Source organism: Ochotona princeps, chromosome 8 (genome assembly GCF_030435755.1).
Source record: "Ochotona princeps isolate mOchPri1 chromosome 8, mOchPri1.hap1, whole genome shotgun sequence".
NCBI lineage: Eukaryota > Metazoa > Chordata > Mammalia > Lagomorpha > Ochotonidae > Ochotona > Ochotona princeps.
The window spans coordinates 62070043-62089469 of record NC_080839.1 but is presented as its reverse complement, the minus strand read 5'-3'; the positions used below and the strand labels follow the sequence as shown (position 1 = coordinate 62089469).

General features: G+C 45.8%; 1 protein-coding gene and 1 non-coding gene across 2 annotated transcripts in view; both read left to right on the top strand.

Annotated features, from left to right (window-relative positions):
- The window catches only part of WDR43 (WD repeat domain 43), a 39231-nt gene continuing 19804 nt past the window's right edge, over positions 1 to 19427 (top strand). The window contains exons 1-7 of the mRNA XM_004582704.4: positions 1 to 270; positions 7880 to 8017; positions 12935 to 13056; positions 15407 to 15527; positions 16247 to 16386; positions 17515 to 17617; positions 19047 to 19111. Of these exons, the coding sequence (XP_004582761.2) occupies positions 46 to 270; positions 7880 to 8017; positions 12935 to 13056; positions 15407 to 15527; positions 16247 to 16386; positions 17515 to 17617; positions 19047 to 19111 (914 nt within the window). The 5' untranslated portion in view covers positions 1 to 45. The remainder of the gene's footprint in view (positions 271 to 7879; positions 8018 to 12934; positions 13057 to 15406; positions 15528 to 16246; positions 16387 to 17514; positions 17618 to 19046; positions 19112 to 19427) is intronic.
- Positions 15878 to 15962, top strand: LOC118760773 (small nucleolar RNA SNORD53/SNORD92). The gene has a single exon (XR_004996981.1). It is a non-coding gene; the product is annotated as a small nucleolar RNA SNORD53/SNORD92 (small nucleolar RNA).

Here is a 19427-nt window from a genome sequence, read left to right as displayed (position 1 = left end):
CCTGCGCACGGACGAACACGTGGCTCCCGCGGAGCCAGAGCAGCAATGGCGGCGGGCGGCGGCGGTAGCGGCGACCCCTTGGCCCCGGCGGGGGTACCCTGCGCCTTTTCCCCTCACGGGCAGGCCTACTTCGCCTTGGCTTCCACCGATGGACACCTGCGAGTGTGGGAGACCGCCAACAACCGGCTGCACCAGGAGTACGTGCCTTCCGCGCACCTCAGCGGTACCTGCACCTGCTTGGCCTGGGCGCCGGCGAGGCTGCAGGCCAAGGTAATGCCAGCGGGTCGGCAGGGGACGGGCTCCCTCCCCGCTCCGGCCCCGGCGCCCGGGAGCTGGGCGGCGCGGGGTCCGGCCTCGCGCCGGGCCGTCGGCGCCCCCGGGTGAGGAGGCGCAGCGCGCGGCGGCGCGCCCAGGGCCCACGCCGCCTTCCAGGCGGGTGCGCGGCCTGTCCAGAGGGCAGTGCGTGAGGGCGCGGCACGATCGCGTGGACCGTGGACCCGAGCTCCGGCCGGCGGGCTCCCCGCTCCGCACGGGGTGCGGGCCGCCATGTTCGCCCAGGCTCCCGGTCCCCCTGGGGCGGCTCCGCGGTGCTGGGCCGCGCTCCTCCGCCGGGTACCCATGGGAGAGCCCCCTGGTGGGACCGTGTTGCCGTTCTGCATCCCTGACCCCAGCTCGTGGGCTCAGCCCTGGGCAGTGGGGATGGGCAGGTCTGTCTGCTTGCTTCCGGGACACCCCCACCCCCACGCCTGTTCCTTGGGTTCAGGCTCAACACGTGTTCCCCGCGTGGTCCACGCCGGAGGAGGACTCTGACTCCTGAAACTTTGAGACATTCCCACGCTCATTTTCATTCACCTTTCTAGTCGGTCCCCTTGCGTTTTAGGCATCTGCCTCCCACCCCCCGCCACTCCCCTAGTCCTTCAGCCTTCTAGTCTCGTAGTAGGAGAGGTGAGGGTGGAGTGCGGCCTGACTTGAAGTCAGGGCAGGTCAGCTTTCCGCAGATAGGGAAGGTGTTTCGCTGACAGGTAAATGCCACGCGCTGGGGATCCCGACTCGGTAGACACTAGAGGCACATGGTTCCCGCAGTTAGAACCGGACCTGGAATCACTCCAGCCCGACAGGACAGCGTCAGGTTTCCCGGTGTTTAATCTGTGGTTCTGATTATGTGTCAAACTATCGGACGTGTGGAGGTTTGTAGGAGGCCTGAGGGTACCTCTGCTAACTTTTAGGTAGGACGTAGAGTTCTAAGATGAATTCCTTTGGCCAAGTATGTTTCTGTATAGCTCAGATTTTAGGCAGCCTTTTTGCAGTTTCTGCAATCAGGGCTTATAAGTGAATCACAGAACTTGAAGTTTAGAATATTAATAAATGTGTAATATTCTGCGTATGTTTTCTTTTCAGCAGTAGTTTTTCTTGGCAGTTTTATGAAGTGGTGATACCACAGATCATGCTAATGCTGAGGAAGATAGGGCCGGTGGGTTGGTAGGGTCTGGCCCTCACTGACTGCCTGTTAACTTGGGCACTCCATTGCGGTAACTGAGCCCGAGTCCCCGCGTAGGGAATAGAATTACCTACCTAGTCAGTGGTTCTGAAGATCGCGCATGTGGCACAGAGCACTTCATGATTCTTGGCATGTGAGTGCCGTGTTGTTATTGATGTTATTAAGGCAGCTGGCGGGCACCCGGACGGGAGCACAGAGCCTCTGAGCTCGCTCAGGTTTTGGTTATCAGCACAAAATAATGAGTTACTTGTTGGAAAAAACTATTTTTCTAGTTTGCTTTTTGTTGACTTCTAATCACATTGTATGTCCAGGAATGAAACTTGCCTAGTCTGGGTCACTGCGATATAGATGGAAATACTGGGATTTGATGTCTTAACCTGGACTTGTTTTTGTCTTACTGAGTGATTAACCTCAATGTGGAGAATTTTTGAAAAATTGGATTATATTTTTAAAAAGTTCTTACAGATTTTACTGTCTTTTTCGTTTACTTGCACTGTCTTATTTTAACCATATAGCTGTGACATGCCCTGAAGTTGACAGGTTGGGGACAACTGATTGAGAGTCAGAGCTACTGAGGATAAGCCATTTGACTGGAGACTTAACCCCAAGAGTAATTGTGGCCTCTGAAGGCAGGATCTCTGTCCTGCCCCACAGCCGCACCCTTCGTCACAGCATTGAGGGACTTGGGGTCTGTAGTGACAGTGGGGCCCTGGAAGATCGACAGTGTATCCTCTCGGACCCCCAGTGTTACTGGAGAGTGAGAGGGAGGGGGACAAGAGTGTTATTAACACACTTCACAAATGGATTAGGTATAGAATATATAAATCACATGATTTTTTTTATAAGATTTATTTACTTTTGTTGGAAAGGCAGATTTATAGAGTGTAGAGAGTAAGATCTTCCATCTGCTGGTTTATTCCATAAATGGCTGCAACATCTGGATCTGAGCTGGGCAGGAGCCAGGAGCTTCTTTTGGACCTCCCATACAGGTGCAGGGCCCCAAGGACTTGGCCATCCTCCACTGCTTTCCCAGGTCATAAGCAGGGAGCTGGATAGGAAGTGGAGAATTTGGGACATGACCTGGCACCTGTGTGGATTGCCAGCGCTTGGAAGTGCAAGATTAACAAGTGGAGCTATCACCCCAGCTCCTGAGTCAGATAATTCTTAAAGATGGAAAAGGAAGTCATTGGTAACAACTGCTTCCTTCCCTGGGTTATGTCCTTGCTATTAAAGGAGCTCTTGCTAAACTCGATATTTTTCATGTTGGAAGCTAAACAGGATCTGGCTTGAAAAGGAGGTTTTTCAAAAACCATGTCTCCACATTTGGTGGAGATCCTGGTTAAAAGATGTTTGGACTTGAAACAGGGACACTGCATCTTTTGGGGTTCTCACAGGGTTAAAAGGGGCAGTGTATAAGAGACACTTAAGTGCCTAGTGAATGAATCAGCTGTGGGGTGCTTTCTTTCCCTTCATCTCATGCCACGTGGCCTGGTGTAAGTTAGTCTGTCACAGTATCTTGCGTTTGGTTTAATTGGCAGTTTGCTACCAAGGACTGACCAAGTATGGTGACAATACTATTGTCAGTGGAGAAAGATGAGTTCATGGTGGGTGTTTTGGGTAACAGGTTAGGGTTAATAAAACCTAGATGCTTAGAAAAATTAGGTTGGCACTTGTTCTTAGTCACAGACTGGTTATAGTACTTTACTGTATTAAGCCACAATGCCGTATTTAGAGGATTTTCACACTTTTTGTACAGCTGATTTTTCTGTTTGGTTGCTGGAGCCTGTTGGAAGAACGTTCGTGACAGGAAGTACTATGGGAAAGTGCAAGGGACGGACGAATGAACTCTTTCTGATGTTGCTTGGGTTTCTGTGTGTAAACTGAGGTTGAGATGTTAAAGACAGACAGTGGCTGAGCTCTGTGGGACCTGCAGTTCTGTTACCTCTGTTACATTTCTGAAACTTAAAAGAAAAAACAAACCAAAAAACCCAAGCTTCCTTCCTCCCTGCTGGCAGAGACCCTGTGCTGCTGTAGCTGCCTCCATGACTGTTAGGTGGTTTTGCCATCGCTGCAGTGAGGATGGGCCCACCAGGTGCAGGGTCTGTTGTGGGGAGCCCTTGGCCTGTCGGACACCAGACAGGCTCAGTGTGGCCACGTGGAGGATGCTTCCAGGGAGAACCTGGGCTGAGTATTCGCATGGACCATCCGTGGATGTGGCACAGGTCAGGTGTTCTCCTTACAGAGCATGTGCTATCCTGTGGTCCCTACAGTATTTAAACTAGGTACCAGGATGCTGTCTGGATCCACTGGGACAGAAATAGAAGTTTTGGTGCAGTACAATTTAGTGTTTCAACCTAAACAATTGGTAATTTTAGGTAAAATATACACATTTTGTTCACAATGGGCTAAGAAATGGGAATTATTTACAGGATGGAATTTAAAATTTGGGCATAATTTTCAGTGTCTAAAAATCAGTAATTTTCAGAAGTAGTTTTGGTTCATCACTTGATTGTAAAGTAGAGCCAAGTGGGTTGTGACGGTGTTAATGCTGTTCCCTGTGGGACGGTTCTGCTATGGCTTCATCTCCTTAGGAGTGTCTTCTGGCTGTCCACGCGCAGGTCAGCTCTTCACTCTAGGGTCAGTCAGGAAAGGTGCTGCCTCATTGCTGATCAAACCCAGACTTCTCATCTCCTGGCCAGACTCTTTGCTCTTGCCCCTCATCATCCCGGCGGCCCTGCTTCCCATCCAGCTCCCTGCCCGTGGCCTGGGAAAGCAGTCGAGGACAGCCCAAAGCCTTGGGACCCTGCACCCAGGTGGGAGACCCGGAGGAGTTCCTGGCTCCTTTCTTCGGATCGGTGCAGCACTGGCCGTTGCGGTCACTTGGGGAGTGAATCATCGGACGGAAGATCTTCCTCTCTGTTTCTCCTCTTTTCTCTATATATCTGATTTTGGAATAGAAATAAATCTTTTAAAAAAAAAGTCCCACAGGTGTGCCTTTCTGACTTCCTCCGGGTTCTGGTGACTGCTGGATCCAGTGCTGATGGGCTTTCATCAGACAGGTGTGTCTTGGCTCAGGGCTGCCCTGCCTGTTGGAGAAATCTCTCATGTAAGAAGTCACACACTTTAGGTCTTTACTCTTTCTGCCTTCAGAAACTGAGATTTATTTTTATTGGAAAGACAGATTTATGGAGAGAACCAGAGGCAGAAAGATCTTGCATCTGCTGTTTCACTCCCCAAATGGCCCTCGTGGCTGGGGCTGAGTTGCTCCAAAGCCAGAAGCCTGGGATTTCTTCTGAGTCTCTCACGGGGGTGCAGTGTCCCAAAGCTTTGGGCTAACTCCACCGCTTTCCCAAGCGACAAGCAGGGAGCTTGAAGGGAAATGGAGCAGCCGGGAGACCTGGCGCCCGTATGGGATCCCAGCACTTGCAGGTAGAGGGTTGAGCAATTGAGCCATCATGCTGACCCCAAGAATTTTTTTCAATTCTAAATATATGTGCTGAGTTCTTAGCCTGCCTTTTATTTTGCTTTGTGCTTACATGTTTGAAAATAATTAGTGTGCATGTGACCTTGTGCTGGGCCCTTACATGGAAGCAACTAAGTGACTAAGATGTACCAGAAGAGATATTGACAATTCTGATTTACTGTGTTTGTAATGAGTATCTTAAGAGAAAGAAGGGGTTTCAGTAGAGATATTTAAGGTGGATCTTGAAATGTGGATAAGATTATTAAGCAGTGAAAATAGAGGTGAGTACGAAAGAACCCCTACAGGTGGTGGGAAAAGCAGAGGCAAGATGGAAACATACCTGCATGTTGAGGATGTGTCGTGTCCACATGGAATCCAAGATAAGGCTGGAGAACGGGGTTAAGGCCAGTTTGGATGCTCTTGCATACCACAGAGCTGTTTGTGTGGAGTTTACCCTGGGGAGTTGGTGTTTTTGATCACAAGAGTGGTGTGGTTCAGCCTGCCAACAAGTGGCTGTCATAGAGTGTAATCATCATAGCTCACACGTGTTGGGTTCAGAAGCACTTAGGAAGGGCTGTGTCTTCAAGTGTTTCACAAGAACGTCCACTGTACCAACTCCAGATATGGTGACAGTGTTCCCTTTTTGGACATGCTCATCCTGCTAAGTTATTTTGAAAAACTTTCTGACCCTGAGGAATGTGGTTGTTTGAGATTAGACTAAGTGGTTGAATTATTTAGGCTTAGATTGGTGATCCTCAAAGTTGGATATAAGTCCTGTGGATACTGCTTCTGCTTGACTTCCACAAAAATAGTTAGGAATCCGTAGATAGGAAAATTTGGGAGTTGGGGAAAGATTTTCTGTCTGCTGGTTCAATCCCCAGTGGCCTCAATGGATCCAAAGCCAGGAACCAGGAGCTTCTTCTGGATGTCCCACGTGGATGCAGGGTTCCAAGGCTTTGGACCATCCTCTGCTGCTTTCCCAGGCCACAGTCAGGGAGCTGGATGGGAAGCGGTGCAGCCGGGATACGAACTGGCACCAGCACCCATATGGGATTCTGGAGTATGCAAGGCAAGGACTTTCGCCACTAGGCTATGGTGCTGGGCCCTCTTTCTGCTTTTTAATGGAAGTTAAGATCTTTGGTAAAGCATACATTTTGGACCAGCCTTTTTTCACGTTTTGAGAAGCCTCAGTGTGTGGTTAGTTTGGTTTTGGGAGCCAGGAACGGAGGAACTATCTGCTGGAATCTTTCTGAGCAGAGTTAGGAGGTGAATGTACTTCAGCACCCCACCCTATCCTTGGCTTGGACAGAAACCTCTCGCAAAATCTGAAGATGGGACCAGGATACTCCTCAGCCAAAGGTTTCAATGTTCGCAGCAAATTAAATATTACTAATGAGATCATGGCCTTTAGATGTAGCTTCTTTGAGCTTATTATGTAGGTACATTTGTAAGGATTTGCACAGTGCTTTCTTTCCTTCAAATGAAGTTACATCCTTTGGGTGAATCTTTCTATTCTGGCTGTCCGTGAATCCGGTTGCTCAAATGGATCTGATGAAAAGGCACTGACATGCACGGGAGTATTTATGTGCTTATTGGTGGGGCCTGGATTGGTTCGATTTTTTTATGGAGAGTTTTCCTTTTTCTGTGTGGTAGAGTAGTGATCTTGGCGCGCTTAGTTAGAAGTGTTTCCTTTTCCGTGGTGTTGGTTACTTTGTACAGGTTGAGCATTGTGTGTATCCCTGTGTCCCAGATGCTCTAAAATCTGCAAGTTTTGAGTCTGGACAAGAGGGACAAGTGAAAAGCTACAAGTGACTCTGGGATGAGTTGTGGTCAAAACGCAGCCACTAAAAATATTGTATAAAGTCATACACATAACATTATGCTAAGCATAAATGAATTTTGTGTTTAGACATGGATTCTGGCCCTACGATGTCTCGTTGTTTTTATATACACACAATTCATAAATCTGAAAAAGTCAGAATACTACTGATCCCAGGGTTTTTGGATAAAGAATGTTTCTCCTGTACTGAAAGGATTTCTCTGAGCTTGTTCATGCTAAAATCTACAGGCTGATGATGAGCTCTAATTAAAAAAGATGTGTAAGTGAAGATCTGTAATGTAACTTTCCAGCTTTCTGAACTTAACGTACTTTCAAGTTGTGACCATTGATTGTCTTTTTGCTGAGCAGATGCAAATTGTTCACTTTTGAAATAATTCGTTGAAGTTCAGTAGCATTTACTGTGAGATTGAAACTTCACCTCTGAAGCTGTTGGAATCGCCCCTGCAGCACAGAGCTGCCGGCCCAGCCCATGGTCGGTCCCAGAGCTGCCGGCCCAGCCCGTGGTCGGTCCCAGAGCTGCCGGCCCAGCCCATGGTCGGTCCCAGAGCTGCCGGCCCAGCCCATGGTCCCAGAGCAGCCTTGGTGTGTCCTCTGCTGCTCTCCTAGTCGTAGCTGTTTGACTTGAATTTAACGTGTGAAGTTAATGCATGTTTATGATAGTGATTCTGTGAATGGAAAATTGTTAAAGTCCCTTTTCCTGGACACTTTGGGATTTGGAACTTGTGGGAGCCGCCAGCAAGGGGGAGAGGATGCCTGGGCACGGATCTCTCAGGGGAGTCGAGATTTCCCTGGATTGGTCAGGGTCAGGAGGACTGTTTGGCCCTGTGACAGGGCCATCAGGTCCACAAAGCTGTGCTGGTTGTCACCTTCCTTCCAGAGGGCAGCAGGTGTGGGAGCTGGCCAGAGCGTTACCAGCCTCTCTTGCCATTGTAGTCATTTGCTTTTCTAACAACATCATCTTAGAACGTGCCCCTTTTGAAAGGTGGATGTTGCGAGGCAGTAGGCATTTGTATCTATGCATTGATGATGTATTTGTGTTTGAAATGCTAAATAAAAACATCGTGTTTTCTTTTTTCAGGAAAGTCCTCAGAGGAAAAAGAGGAAATCCGAAGCTTTAGGAACCGGTGATCAGGTGGACTTGTTGGCTCTTGGCACAGCAGTTGGAAGTATCTTATTATACAGTACAGTAAAAGGAGAATTGCAAAGTAAATTAACAGTAAGTAAATATGTGTCCATCTCATATAAAAGGTACAAAAGGGAGACACAGGACTATAAGAGGTTATTAAAAAAGAAAATCTAGACAGTGTGTGCTCGAGTCCATGCAGGAGGTATAGTCTTGTGGGCCAGAGCCTGAGGGAGTATTGAGTTGGTGTCAAGTTGAAAAGGTCCAATAGCACAGAGAGCAGCCCACCAGGGCAGTCCTTCTGAGGTCACTGGCTGCTGCTGTGCTGCCCCCAGTGTCGAGAGGTGGAGCTGCTCTGTGGGCCTGGGATCCTATCTCCACGGATAGGAAAAATGCATGTTGGATACAGCTGCTGCAGGAATATTAATGGAATGGCAATCATTGGAGTGCGGAGCGCCAGGAGGCAGGTGATAAGAAGTCCTTGTTTCCTCTGCAACCAGGACTCCCTCTAGCATGCCTTACTGACTGAGCCTGCAGAGCCCAGCACCAGCAGCGGAGTGTGGAAGAGCAGCTTTGACTTGGGAGAGAATATGGGAACAGTTTTTTTTTTTTTTAAGGATTTATTTTGAAAATGTTACGCAGAGAGAGAGCGCTTCTGTCCTTGGTTCACTCCCCAGATGGCCTCCATGGGCACCAGATGGCACCAGAGCCAAGAGCTTCAGCTGGGTTTCCCACACAGGTGCAGTGACCCAAGCACTTGGGCCATTTTCTGCTGCTGTTCCCAGTTAACTGGCATAATTTATTTCAGAGACTATTAGTTAACACTGTTTTTGTTCTTGAACTCCTGTGTATAGCACTGCTTTCTGAATATGTGAATTGAACATGTTTCTGTTACAAAGAATATCTCAGAAATGTGGAACTATGTACTGTTGGGGGGGATAGCCTAATCCGCCAAGACATGTGTTAACAATCTCTGCTCTGTGTGTGTATTGGAGAAAAACAGTTGGCTCTGTTTATGATGTATCCTGTTGATGTTTTCCTCAGTGTATTTCACATATTTGTCAAGACTAATGGCAACCATTTTAATGACTGCCTAAAATCCCACCGGTTTGGGTAGTCCATTTATACTTATTATTGACCTTTTAGAGTTTCAGGTTTTTGCGAAGCAGTAAAAAAATTTCTTAAGGATTTCCAGAATAACTAACTTGTAATTAGTAAGGATTTTCATTGTTGGGTTTTTTTTTTTTAATACATGAGAGATAGTTCCCAAAAAGTTTCCCTAATTTGTGCTTGGGTCAGCAGTGGACGGATTATAGTTAGATTTCAGCAGCATTATTGCTACCGCTGAGTATCCTGAACCAGCAGTGACAGTGGTGACAGAAAGCAGCTGATGTGGTGGATGGGAAATTGATTTTGAAATTTGTATGTAGATATATAGTCCTTGTTTTCATAGTAAAATTTTGCAAATAATAACTGCCAACTGTATGAAACACTTGGAATGGCTAGAAGAGTCCATTTTTTAAAATAATTTCATTCACTTTTTTTTTTAAGATTTATTAATTTTTATTGCAAAGTCAGATATACAGAGGGAGGAGAGACAGAAAGATCTTCCGTCTGATGATTCATGTCCCAAGCGACTGCAACGGCGGCGATTCGAAGCCAGGAAGCCAGAAGCTCCTCTGGGCCTCCCCCATAGGTGCAGGGTCCCAAGGCTTTGGGCCATCCTCAACTGCCCTCCCAGGCCACAAACAGGGAGCTGCATGGGAGTGGGGCCGCCGGGATTAGAACCGGCGCCCATATGGGATCCTGCTGCATTCAAGGCGAGGACTTTAGCCATTAGGCCAACGCGCCAGGCCCTGTGTGTCTAATGCGTTCTTCAGCTGAGCTCTGCATTTGAGTGGTCCTCTGCACTTGTGCCACCTGTGCCACGTGGTGGTGTGCTGAGGAGCCCAGAACCCCCTTCTAGAGTGCTGTAGTACTTCACAGGATTGTACCTGCTTCAAGAGGCATGCATTTATCAAAAAGGAACCTAGAGAGGGTGAGGGGTGTTGGTGTGAAAGAGTGGAATAGAAGGGGCCCCAGCTTTGAAACTAGTGTGTCCTGAGGTTGAATCCTGCTGGTTATGTGATCCTTTAAGGGGTGTTCTACAGCATATTTTGCATGACTTTATTGAGACTTAGATATGATACTGAAACTGTCTGGTATATATTTGCTATTTAGTAAATGTTTGTTGAAGGGATGAGTGAGTGAATGGACACTTTGCCATATTGCTATCTGAAAGGATAGGGTTACACTCACAGCTCTGGCAGTGCTGGATAGTATGCAGTTTACAATCTTACTGTGTCCTCACCAGCATGAACAGTCCGTGTGTAAACAGATGAACAGATTAAAAAGTGCTACTTTGTTTTGGTTTGTGTTTCTTTGCTGAATACCAAGGTTTAATTTTTTCTAAAGATTCATTTATTTATTTGAGAGTTATACGGAGATCTTTCCGCCATGGATTTGTTCGCTGGATGGCTGCAGTGACTGGGCCAGGCCTAAACCAGGAACCAGAGCCTCAGTCAGCTTTTCCATTTGAGTGACAGGGCCACCAGTCCTCAGACCATCTGCTGCTGCTTTCCAGGGCATTAGCAGGAAGCTGAGAGGAGGTGGCACGGCCAGGATATGAACCATTGCCCATATAGGATACTGTTGCTGCAATCAACAGTTCTTACCTGTAATGCCACATTGCTAGCTCCAAGATTGAATTTTTTTGAATGTTTTTTCTTTCTGTGAAGTTCATCTGTACTTGTGTATGTGTAACATGGGACCTAGTTCTTTAATTTTTTACTAATTTGTTTTTCTTTTCTATCGGAAAGACAGAAAGACAGATCTGCAGGTTCATATCCCAGATACCCACAGTCAGAGCTGGGCCAGGCCAAAGACCAGGTTGTCCCGTGTAGGTTGGAGGGGCCCGAGCATTTTGGGCTTCTGCTGGTTTCCCAGGTGCATTACCAGGAAACTGAATTAGAAGCAGAGCAGCTGGGACTCGAATTGGAAATCAAGAAATGCTAGTGTCACATGTGGTGGCTTAACTTGTTGCTCCACTGTGCATGCTCCATGTGTGTGTGTGTACCTCAGGAGAGCCAGTATCACTGTGACATATATGAAGTGTTGTCCATGAGGCATGATCCATGACCAAGGAAGCACTTAGCATTCTCAAAAAACACAGTGGTTTCTTTTTTGAAAGCATTTTAAAATTGCTATTTATTCACTCAGTGTTTGTTTGAGGGAGGGCGAACTTCTCTGTTGGCTCATTCCTGAAATTGCTGCAATGGCAGGCTCTACGCTGGGCTGCAGTTAGAAGCCAAGGGTTTGACCCAGGTCTCCCACATAGGTGGTGGAGAACCCAGTGTCTGACCCGTTAACCTGTTGCTTCCCAGGGTGTGCATTAGCAGGAAGCTGGAGTGTGGAGTGGAGTCAGAACTCAGGTGAGGTACTTTGGTTATGAGATGGAGACATCTCAGGGTAGGCATGCCACCTAAAACAAAGGCTGTCTGTGGTTTCATTTTTGAGAGTTTGGTGTTGTGAAACAAGTTTATTGGGCCTGGTATTGCATAGCCTTCTGTCCTATTGGCATCCCATCTGGGCACCAGTTTAAGCCCCGACTGCCCCATTTTGGATCCAACTCACTGTTGATTGCCTGGGAAAAGCAGTGGAAGGTGGCTCAAGTGTTTGGAGTGCTGCTCCCTGTGAGAGAAACCTGAAAAAGCTTTTGGCCCTTGGCTGCAGCCACTTGGGTAGTGAACCATGTGGAGAGTTCTCTCTGACTCTCCCTTTTCATAATTCTAATGCATAAATACACACACACATGTTTTAAACACCTGTTCAAGAAATAATTCTAATGCATAAATACACACACACGTTTTAAAAATCTGTTCAAGAAATAATTCTAATGCATAAATACACACACACATGTTTTAAAAACCTGTTCAAGAAATAATTCTAATGCATAAATACACATACACGTTTTAAAAATCTGTTCAAGAAGAGAAAAAATCTATCTCCCGTGAACTGGTTCACTCCCCAGATACATGCAGCATCTGGGGTTGGGCCAGGCTAAAGCTTGGAGTCGGTAGCTCAGTCTTAGTCTTCTCTGTGAGTGGCATGTTTCTTGAGCTATTACAGATAGACTTTCAGGGGCCCAGCTCAGTGGCCTAGTGGCTAAAGTCCTCTCCTTGCATGTGTTGGGATTCTCATATGGGCGTTGGTTCTAATCCTGGCAGCCCTGCTTCCCATCCAGCTCCCTGCTTGTGGCCTGGGAAAGCAGTTGAGGACAGGGAAACCTGGAAGAGGCTCTAGGCTCTTGGCTTTGGATTGACTCAGCTCCGGCCTTTGCGGCTGCCTGGGAAGTGAATCATCAGACGGAAGATCTTCCTCTCTGTCTCTCCTCCTCTCTGTATATCTGACTTTCCAATAAAAATAAATACATCTTTAAAAAAAAAACAAAACAAGCAAAAAAAACCCAAACTGACTTTCAGGATGAGCCTTATCCAGAAGCTCGAATTTGTAATGGTGCTAGAATTCAAAACCAGGCACTCTTGATATGGGGTCCAGGTGTCCCAAAGGGAGTCTCACCTGATAGGCCAGTCACCTGTCCTCTGGCACTTCTTTTCAAAGAGATTTCCAAGGATAGATTTGCTAGACTTGATTTCTACCTTAAGCATTGATTTTTTAGTCTCTGTTATTTGAAATCAGTAGTTCACTCAAGTGTCAAACTTGTCATTTTTGTAGAGTATTTTGTCACACTTGCAGCTGGCATTTAGAGCTAGCATTTTTAGGGTGTAGAAGTAGATTTTTACCATAGAGAATAGAAAATTAATAGTGGATATAATAGAAAATAGCTAGCTGATTTATTTCAGTTTTGACATTGCAAAACTAAAATGGAGGGATGTAGGTGTGGGTACTTTTAAAGCTTAGTTGAGGCCTGAGAATATGGTTGACTTATTGTTGCTTTGTTTTAATCTGCAGAGTGGTGGTCATGACAACAGAGTTAATTGCATACAGTGGCATCAAGACAATGGCTGTTTGTATAGTTGTTCAGACGATAAACACATTGTAGAATGGAACGTACAGACATGCAAAGTAAAATGGTGAGTAGCATTGGCAGCTGCCTGGTAGTGGGGATGTTACTGTTGGGAAGTGTGTTAGAGGTTGGTTAATTGTGCTGGAAACAGTTGAGAGTGTTGAATAACCCAGTGGGATGCACAAGGTTTTGATACATAAAAGCTAGATGATGGTATAAGAGTAAAAATGCTGCAAGGGTGCCCTGAGGTAGTATGTGATTACTTCTCACATGGGTAGGGTAGTGTTGGAAAGGTCTGGAAAAAGCGAAGGTGCAGGGGAAGGTGGGGAGATGGCAGGGAAGCTGAGGAGGAGCATCCTAGGAGGTAATTTGTGGCAGAGGATAGATGGTGTATCCTCCAGTTACTACAGTGGTGGAAGAGGGGCAGGGCTTTGAGGCTTTTAGATGAGCTTAATTGGCATTGACCAGTGAAAGGCAAGACCCCTGCAGGCAGCCCTGTGAGAAATGCTTGGAATGAAAGGGACGGATGGGGCTGGAGGTACCTGCCTGGGTGGGGGGTAAGGGGATGGGGGGGAGCGCGGTTTGTAGCTTTGCACCACTTACCTGAAGTAAGTTTGTGCACAGATATCTGATCTGCTAGTAGCACTCATTTTTGATCCAGTCTGTTTTGGGTGGGACTCATGTTTCTCCATTCTGAATAAGAGATTGTGCAGTTGTGTAGGTCCTGGTGGAGGAACTGGCAGTGATGGAGACACTGTTGAGCATGTTAGACATGTAGCCTTGTCAGGTGGCCTCTCCATGTTTTACAGTTGAAAAACAAGTCAGTTTCTCATCACTACACTGTGCTGTCTCTTAATGTGTTTCAAGGGTCGTCTTTAGCATTTCTTTCTCCTTGTTGTCTTAATATTATTATATTGTACAGTTTGAGTAAGAATTGTCATTTTGAGTAGTTCAATATCCTCACAGACTATTCTAAGACTAGAAAATTTTTATTTTCTTTTCAGTGCAAGTTATGTTTTTGTTTTTGGTAGGGGTTTTAATTGCCCTGCTTTATATTTGCCTGGGTTTATATATGTTTACCATTAATTATTGGTAGTGTAAATCTTCAGATATTCTTAGACACAGGTGCTCAGATCTTTTCTATTTTCTAGCAAGCTTCTCTAGTTCAAAGTCGGCTGAACTGTGATTGCCCTGGAGGTTTTTCACCATCATCCTGAAGGGATGTGCTGGCAGGTGGAGCTGCCTTTCCCAGTATCCCCTTTGGTGATTTACTCCGTCCTTTTTGCTGGGTGGGGCATGGTACTTGGTGACTACCTTCCTGAAAAAGGATGTGTGAGTGGCGAGTTTGAGTTTTTTGTTCACAAGTAATCCTGTTCTCATAGTCTGCTGTTCTCATGTTCTGCTGGGCTAACATAGTAGATTGCAGGTTTGAGGATGTCGTTTTTAATTTTTGAAATTAGTTTTGCCTTAAGAATTTTGAAGGTTTTTTTCTTTATAGTGTAAATTATTTTTAGTATTCTGCATTTTTTTCTAAATCTTTTTATTTAAAAGGCAAATTTTTAAAGAGGAAGAAGGAGCAACAGAGAGACGGGTCCTCATCTGTTGGTTCATTCCCTAAATGGCCACAATGGCGGGAGCTTAGCTAATTCGAAGTCAGGAGCTCTAGCTGCTTTCTGGTTCTCCCATGTGGGTGCAGGGGTCCAAGGACTTGCACCATCCTTCACTGCTTTCCCAAGCATAAACAGGGAACTGGAGCAGCAGCAGCTTGAGCCAACACCCATGCGGGATATCGCTGCAGCAGGTGGAGAATCAGCCTGTTGGCTATTGCACTGACCCTGCCAATATTCTGCGCTTTCTCAGACATCTCTTTTTCTTCAAGATTTATTTATTTTGTTTAAAAGGCAGATTTTTACACAGAGAAAAGGAGAGACAGGGAGATCATCCATTTGCTGGTTCATTCTGCACATGGCTGCCACAGCCAGACCTGAGCCGATCTGAAGCGAAAGCTAGGAGCTTCTTCCAGGTCTCTCACATGGGTGCAGTGTCCCAAGACTTTGGGCCATCCTCGACTGCTTTCCCAGGCCACAAGCAAGGAGCTGGGACTGGAACTGGCATGGGAGTTCCAGCCGAGGTGATCTTTGCCTGAGTGTTGACTGCATCCATTTGTGGGTTGGAGGATGCATGACTTAAGCAGGTGGCTTCCTGTGACTCTTCTGTTTCTTGATCCTTCCTGAGAATCTTGATCCTGTCCTGCTGTGCCATGTTGAGAGCACCCTGTTGGGGAGGCTTCACTTCACTGCTAGCTCCGGGGTCAGTTCCCAGGCACCAACTCTGTAGGGAGTGCAGTTAACATAGGAATTTTTCTGCTGTTTATTTTCCCTGTTTGTTGAGTTGCTTTGCTTGTGTTCACATTACAGCAAGTGGAAAGGTGATAACAGCAGCGTCAGCTCCCTGCGAATCAGCCCAGATGGAAAGATGTTGCTTTCTGCTGGTCGAACAATCAAACTATGGGTGTTAGAGACCAAAGAAATATACAGAGTGAGTGAATCGAAGTATTTGCAAGCCTACCAATTGTATAGAGGAAGCTTGGAGAAAAAGAAACGTTTGTGTCATGCCATATTGGTCTAAAACATTCAGGCTGTTGAAGCATAATGCATTTTGACTCCCAATCTGATGTGTTAATGTAAGATAGGATCGATATGTCTACTTGACCTGCAGGAAGAAATGAACGAATACATGGAAGGTGAAGTAAGAGTCTTTTGTTGTGCTTTGATTGTGGTCACTTGCCTGTTGGCAGTCAGCATTTAGTCTTTCTAACATTTAATGTGAGTTTTAGTGTGTTATTTAAGGAGGCGTAAGCCGTTGTGCCCAGGGGTTTCCAAGTGTTGGTGCGGTGATGATGCCTTCAAATTGTGGTTTCGACTCACCGAGTGCAAAATGAGGACCAACAATTCCTTGGCTGTGTCTGAGCACCCACACACCCCACAGACATGGGCAGAATTCAGTGGATCTTTAATTCAGAAATGAAAGAGATGGAGGTGGCATGAGGACATTTAATTTTCAGTCTTTTCAACTGAATGTGATAAGAAGTCAGATTATAGCATAGGTGATCTCAGCTGCTTAGAGTCATGCATAATTTGCTTTATCATGGAGCCTGGTTTTCAGATGTCTGTAATATGTTTGTGGTGTGTAGGGCGTCTTAACCCCTGTACTGTTTGGAGTCCATTCTCTCCTAAACAAGACTTCCCTTCCTCCAGCACTTCACAGGCCACGCCACGCCAGTGTCATCACTTAGGTTCACCACCATCAGACCTCCTAGTGAGAGCCAGCCCTTCGATGGCATTACTGGTCTTTATTTCTTATCTGGAGCTGTACACGACCGGTTACTTAATGTCTGGTATGTAGTTCTTTTGGGCTTGGGAGATGAGGCTCTGTCAGAGCCAGTTATCTGAGTGAGGAGTATGAGACCTGCTTGGTTGCATGAAGTAAATGAATTTCTAATGAAGGACTTACAAATGTTATACTATGGAAACGCCTTTCTATTGGTTTAGAGGTGCAGCAAAGACACATCTTTGTGGGAAAACTTTGATTCTGTTGACGTAGAGGGCTCCGCTGTGTTGGTGCAGTGAGGTGTGTTTCTTTATACCTTAACTGTGCTCCTGAACTAAAAACACCTGGGAGCCCGCTGTGCCTTTGGAGGTGTAGCCCATGTATGTTAACTGATACATATATGCAATAAAAATCAACTTCTGTTAACATTCAAAGTGTGTCTGGGTTCCTCAACCCAAAATAAATCATTGAAACCTCTACCAAAGATGGATTAATCAACAACCTCTATTGCTTCACTGGTTTTAAACTCATAGCTGGTACCTCCCTCCTGATAGAAACTTACCTGACATGCTTTTGCTATATACCCCATAAAGCACATGACCCCCGTTTTTGTGCCTAAGAACGTTAGCACTTCAGCACTATGCTTGGGCAATTTAAAAATCACCGCTAATGAAGACAGCATGGTACAAATTTTCACTGGTCTGTACATGACTGAATGAGCGTGTACAATGGTCAAGTCGGAATCCTAGCAGACTTTTTGTCTTGAAAATGGCAAACTGATTCAGAAGTTCAAATGGAAAATAACAAATCACAGTCGAAATGATTTTGGAAATTAAAAAAACAAGAGAACTAACAATGTCTGATTTCAAGACATTCTGTCAAGCAAAATACGACAGTCAAGAAAATGTGAGATTGGCTGGCTTCAAGTTAGACAAATAGCGGGATGGAGAGGGTCGAGGGTGCTGCTCATTGGTTAGATGTGCCCCAAATGTGTCTGGACGTCCTCTGAATGCTTCCCTTGCTTTGATCTTCAGTCACCTCAGTTAGCTGTCAAAACATGAACGAGCTGGTACTCATCCAATGCTGAGGTTCCTCCTGAAGGTCTTTGCCTTTATTTAGAGTTTTTTTTGTGTGTGTTTTTGTTTGTTTGTTTGTTTTTGAGTTTTGATATTTAATTGCTGCTTTTACTATCTAGGCAGGTCCGCTCAGAAAACAAAGAGAAGAATGCAGTGATGTCTTTCACAGTTACAGACGAGCCTGTTTATATTGACTTGACCATGTCAGAAAACAAAGAAGAGGTAATGACTCCATTTTCAGGAATTTGCTTTTGTGTTTCATAAAGCTGTGTTTGACATTATTGGATGGTCGGATGATTTAGCAACCTAGGAAGAGGGAGACTTGAGGGAGTAGCAATAAAAGGTAACAGTTTTTAAAAGGCTATTTGACTCTTAGGTCACCTGGATAACCTCCTGGGAGGGAAGGAATATTTTGTCTACAAAGGCAGCACATTTTGGAGGTGGATTTAGCGTTTCAGAACATCTTTGCTGAGATTTTTGTTTCTTAGTGCAGGATAACTACCTGTTAGGGCCTCTGAAGTGCTTTCACAGTGCCATTGATGGGAAAGGCAGAAAATGGCAGTGAGTGGGAGACCTTCCCATCCTGTGGGTTACCCCCCCAGTGCCCACAGAAATGGGCTTGGCCTAACCAAAGTCAGGACCCTAACCTCTAGTCGGGTCTTCGCCTTGGGTGGCAGGGGTCCAAGTACTTCCTCAGGTGGCCCGGAGGCTGACGGTCAGGTGCTCCACTGAGAGATGCCAGTCTCACAGGCAGTGGCTTAACTTGCTGTGCCTTAGCAGCAACTCCCCAAGTTAGTCTTCAGCTTTTTACGTATTTTATGTTCTTAGGCTTTTATTTTCATTGGCTACTCCTTACATTCTCCCATTAGAATTGTATGTTATAGTGGTGGTTAGTAACTTTTGAAAGTGCTAATTATTCAGTTAAGCTTCCTTTAAGGAACATTCACAAAGTTCAGAGTGTTGCTGTACAAACCCTTGGGGGCAAGAGGCAGGAATTGAGTGCCATGACTGGGCAGCTCCAGCCAGGAAGGCCGTTAAAATTGAAGGTAGATGGAGGAAGAGAGGTGAGCAGGGCTTCTCACTGCACTCCCATCCGCCAGGCTGGATGGCTTTTCCAGCAGTCCTGCCTGCCTGGGAGTTGCACCTTCAGGCCAGGTTGCCAGGTTTGTAGGTAGGAACTTTGTTCATCTCATTTAAAAGACTGTGTTCTTGACTTTGGAAAGGCAGAGTTGTGGAAAGAAGGAGTGACAGAGATCCTCCATCCACTGGTTCACTCCCCGGATGGCTGCAGAGTAGCTGGGCCAGTCGAAAGCCAAGAACCAGGTCTCACGTGGGTACAGGCCATAAGCAGGGAGGTGGAACAGCTGGACCTCAACTGGCATACGTATTGGATGTTGGTACTGCAGGCAGAGGCTTAGCCCACGGTGCTGCCTTGTTGGCTCCGACTGTATTATCTTTTTTTTTTAAAGATTTGTTTTTATTTGAAAGATTTATTACTTTGACAGAGGTAATTATTGTAGGTGCCCCTTTGCTGTTTTAACTTATTCTTCGGTTATTTTATGGCAGGGCAGGGAGAATAGGTAGAATTTTCCTAAGTTAGGCTGAGGGCTGAAGCCTACAATTCACTTATCAATTACATTTCTTCTTCCAGCCTGTCAAGTTAGCTGTTGTTTGCAGAGATGGCCAAGTTCATCTTTTTGAACACATATTAAATGGGTAAGTAAGAAGCTTTTTTTAATCAGTCGTTTTTCTTTCCCTTCATTCCTATTTCATATCAGATTCCTACCTCATCGTCTTTGCCTGTATTATTCAGTTACATTGTTTGAAAAGCATTCCTTATTCCTTATGCATCCATATGAACACAGTAAGAATGAATGGTTTTGGAGTTACGGGTGATTTTGTAACTGTATGGTTGGGAAATGACTAGTTATACATGCTTTAGTAAATGTTGATGGTTCTGTTTACACATTTCAAGGACAGTGCCTTGTGTGGAGATGCAATGCTTTGCCAGTCCTTGCTTCTGTGCTTGGCT